At 48.9% G+C, this 1729-nt stretch overlaps 1 protein-coding gene across 1 annotated transcript; it reads left to right on the forward strand.

Annotated features, from left to right (window-relative positions):
• The first annotated feature begins 203 nt into the window (after window positions 1-203).
• On the forward strand, window positions 204-1136 carry LOC148590941 (olfactory receptor 14A16-like). The gene has a single exon (XM_088538292.1). It carries the CDS (start codon window positions 204-206, stop codon window positions 1134-1136), a length of 933 nt encoding a protein of 310 aa, XP_088394418.1.
• The last annotated feature ends 593 nt before the right edge of the window (window positions 1137-1729 follow it).

The following is a 1729-nucleotide window of genomic DNA, read 5'->3' on the forward strand; positions in this document are numbered from 1 at the left end:
GAGGATTTCTGTCTCCTCATGGCAAACTCACCCAGCATCAAGCACAGCTCAAGACATGGACCTCAATGATGGTTTGACTGAGATGGGACTTAATAAAGTGTGTTAGAGGAGGGTTTATGAGAAAAAATTGCACATGGAAATCTGTTCTAATTTCTCAACAACTCTTTTTACTCAGACAGTCCTGCAGCGGCCTGAAGGAGCTAATGACCAACAGCAGCTCATTCAATGAGTTCCTGCTCCTGCCTTTCACAGACACGCGGGAGCTGCAGCTCTTGCAGTTCTCGCTCTTCCTGGCCATCTACCTGGCTGCCCTCCTGGCCAACGACCTCATCATCACAGCCGTAGCCTGCGACCACCACCTCCACACACCCATGTACTTCTTCCTCCTCAACCTCTCCCTCCTCGATGTTGGCTCCATCTCCACCACTGTTCCCAAATCCATGGCCAATTCCCTGTGGAACACCAGGGCCATTTCCTACTCGGAATGTGCGGCCCAGATATTTTTCTTCGTGTTCTTGTTGGGAGGAGAGTTTTCCCTACTCACAGTCATGGCCTATGACCGCTACGTTGCCATCTGCAGACCCCTGCACTACGGGACCCTCCTGGACAGCAGAGCTTGTGTCAAAATGGCAGCAGCTGCCTGGGGCTGTGGCTTTCTCTATGCTCTCCTGCACACTGGGAACACATTTTCCATACCACTGTGCCAAGGCAATGTGGTGGAGCAGTTCTTCTGTGAGATCCCCCAGATCCTCAAGCTCTCCTGCTCACAATCCTACTTCAGGGAAGTTGGATTTCTTGTTGTTAGTGTCTGTTTATTCTTCGGGTGTTTCATTTTCATTGTGGTGTCCTATGTGCAGATCTTCAGAGCTGTGCTGAGGATCCCCTCTGAGCAGGGCCAGCACAAAGCCTTTTCCCTGTGCCTCCCGCACCTGGCTGTGGTGTCCTTGGTTGTCAGTACTGTATTGTTTGCCTACCTGAAGCCCCCCTCCATTTCCTACCCACTTTTAGATATGGTTGTGTCCATTCTGTACTCTGTGGTGCCTCCAGCCCTGAATCCCCTCATCTACAGCATGAGGAACAAGGAACTCAAGGAGGCACTGAAGAAACTCATCCAGTGGGTACAAGGTCAGTGGTAACAAATGTTTCATTCACTCACCAGGATATCTGGCATCAAGGCCGTATTTTATCCATTTCTTTCTTTTTTACTTCTCTCTTTTACACCAATCTTAAAATAATAAATAATAAAATAAAGACACCTAGTTTTTGTCACATCTGCACAGGAATCTCTCATTCAGCACTTAAACATAGATCGTGATTCAGCAGGAAGCCAGGGTTCCCCCTTCACTAGCAGAGAGGGGGGATTCTCTGAGCTGCTTCTTTGAGCTCCTTTGGATGTGCCCAGTGCAGGGAGGAGAGTTTCCCTCTTCAGGGTCTTTTCCAGCACTGACACCAAGGGACCTCTGGGGTACAGAGTCACGGCAGGACAAGGGCAGCTTGGGTGAGACCAGGGATCCAGTGTTGTTTAGGAGATCTCAGCTCTCTTGGCTATGGTTAGAGTGTGATCTCAAATCTCTCTAATATGAGAGAAATGGCAACCAAATGTCACCACAGGTTTCCATGGTTCCATGCAAAGCTCCAACATACAAAACTAAACATGAGTGAATTGAAGGAAAGTCTAGAGGCAGCCTTCCCGTGGCAGTTCATCTTTCCTGAAGACAAATTCAAGGAG

The sequence above is a fragment of the Tinamus guttatus genome, unplaced genomic scaffold, assembly GCF_059628265.1.
Source record: "Tinamus guttatus ecotype Peru unplaced genomic scaffold, ASM5962826v1 Tinamus_guttatus_pri_ptg000989l, whole genome shotgun sequence".
NCBI classification, from domain to species: domain Eukaryota; kingdom Metazoa; phylum Chordata; class Aves; order Tinamiformes; family Tinamidae; genus Tinamus; species Tinamus guttatus.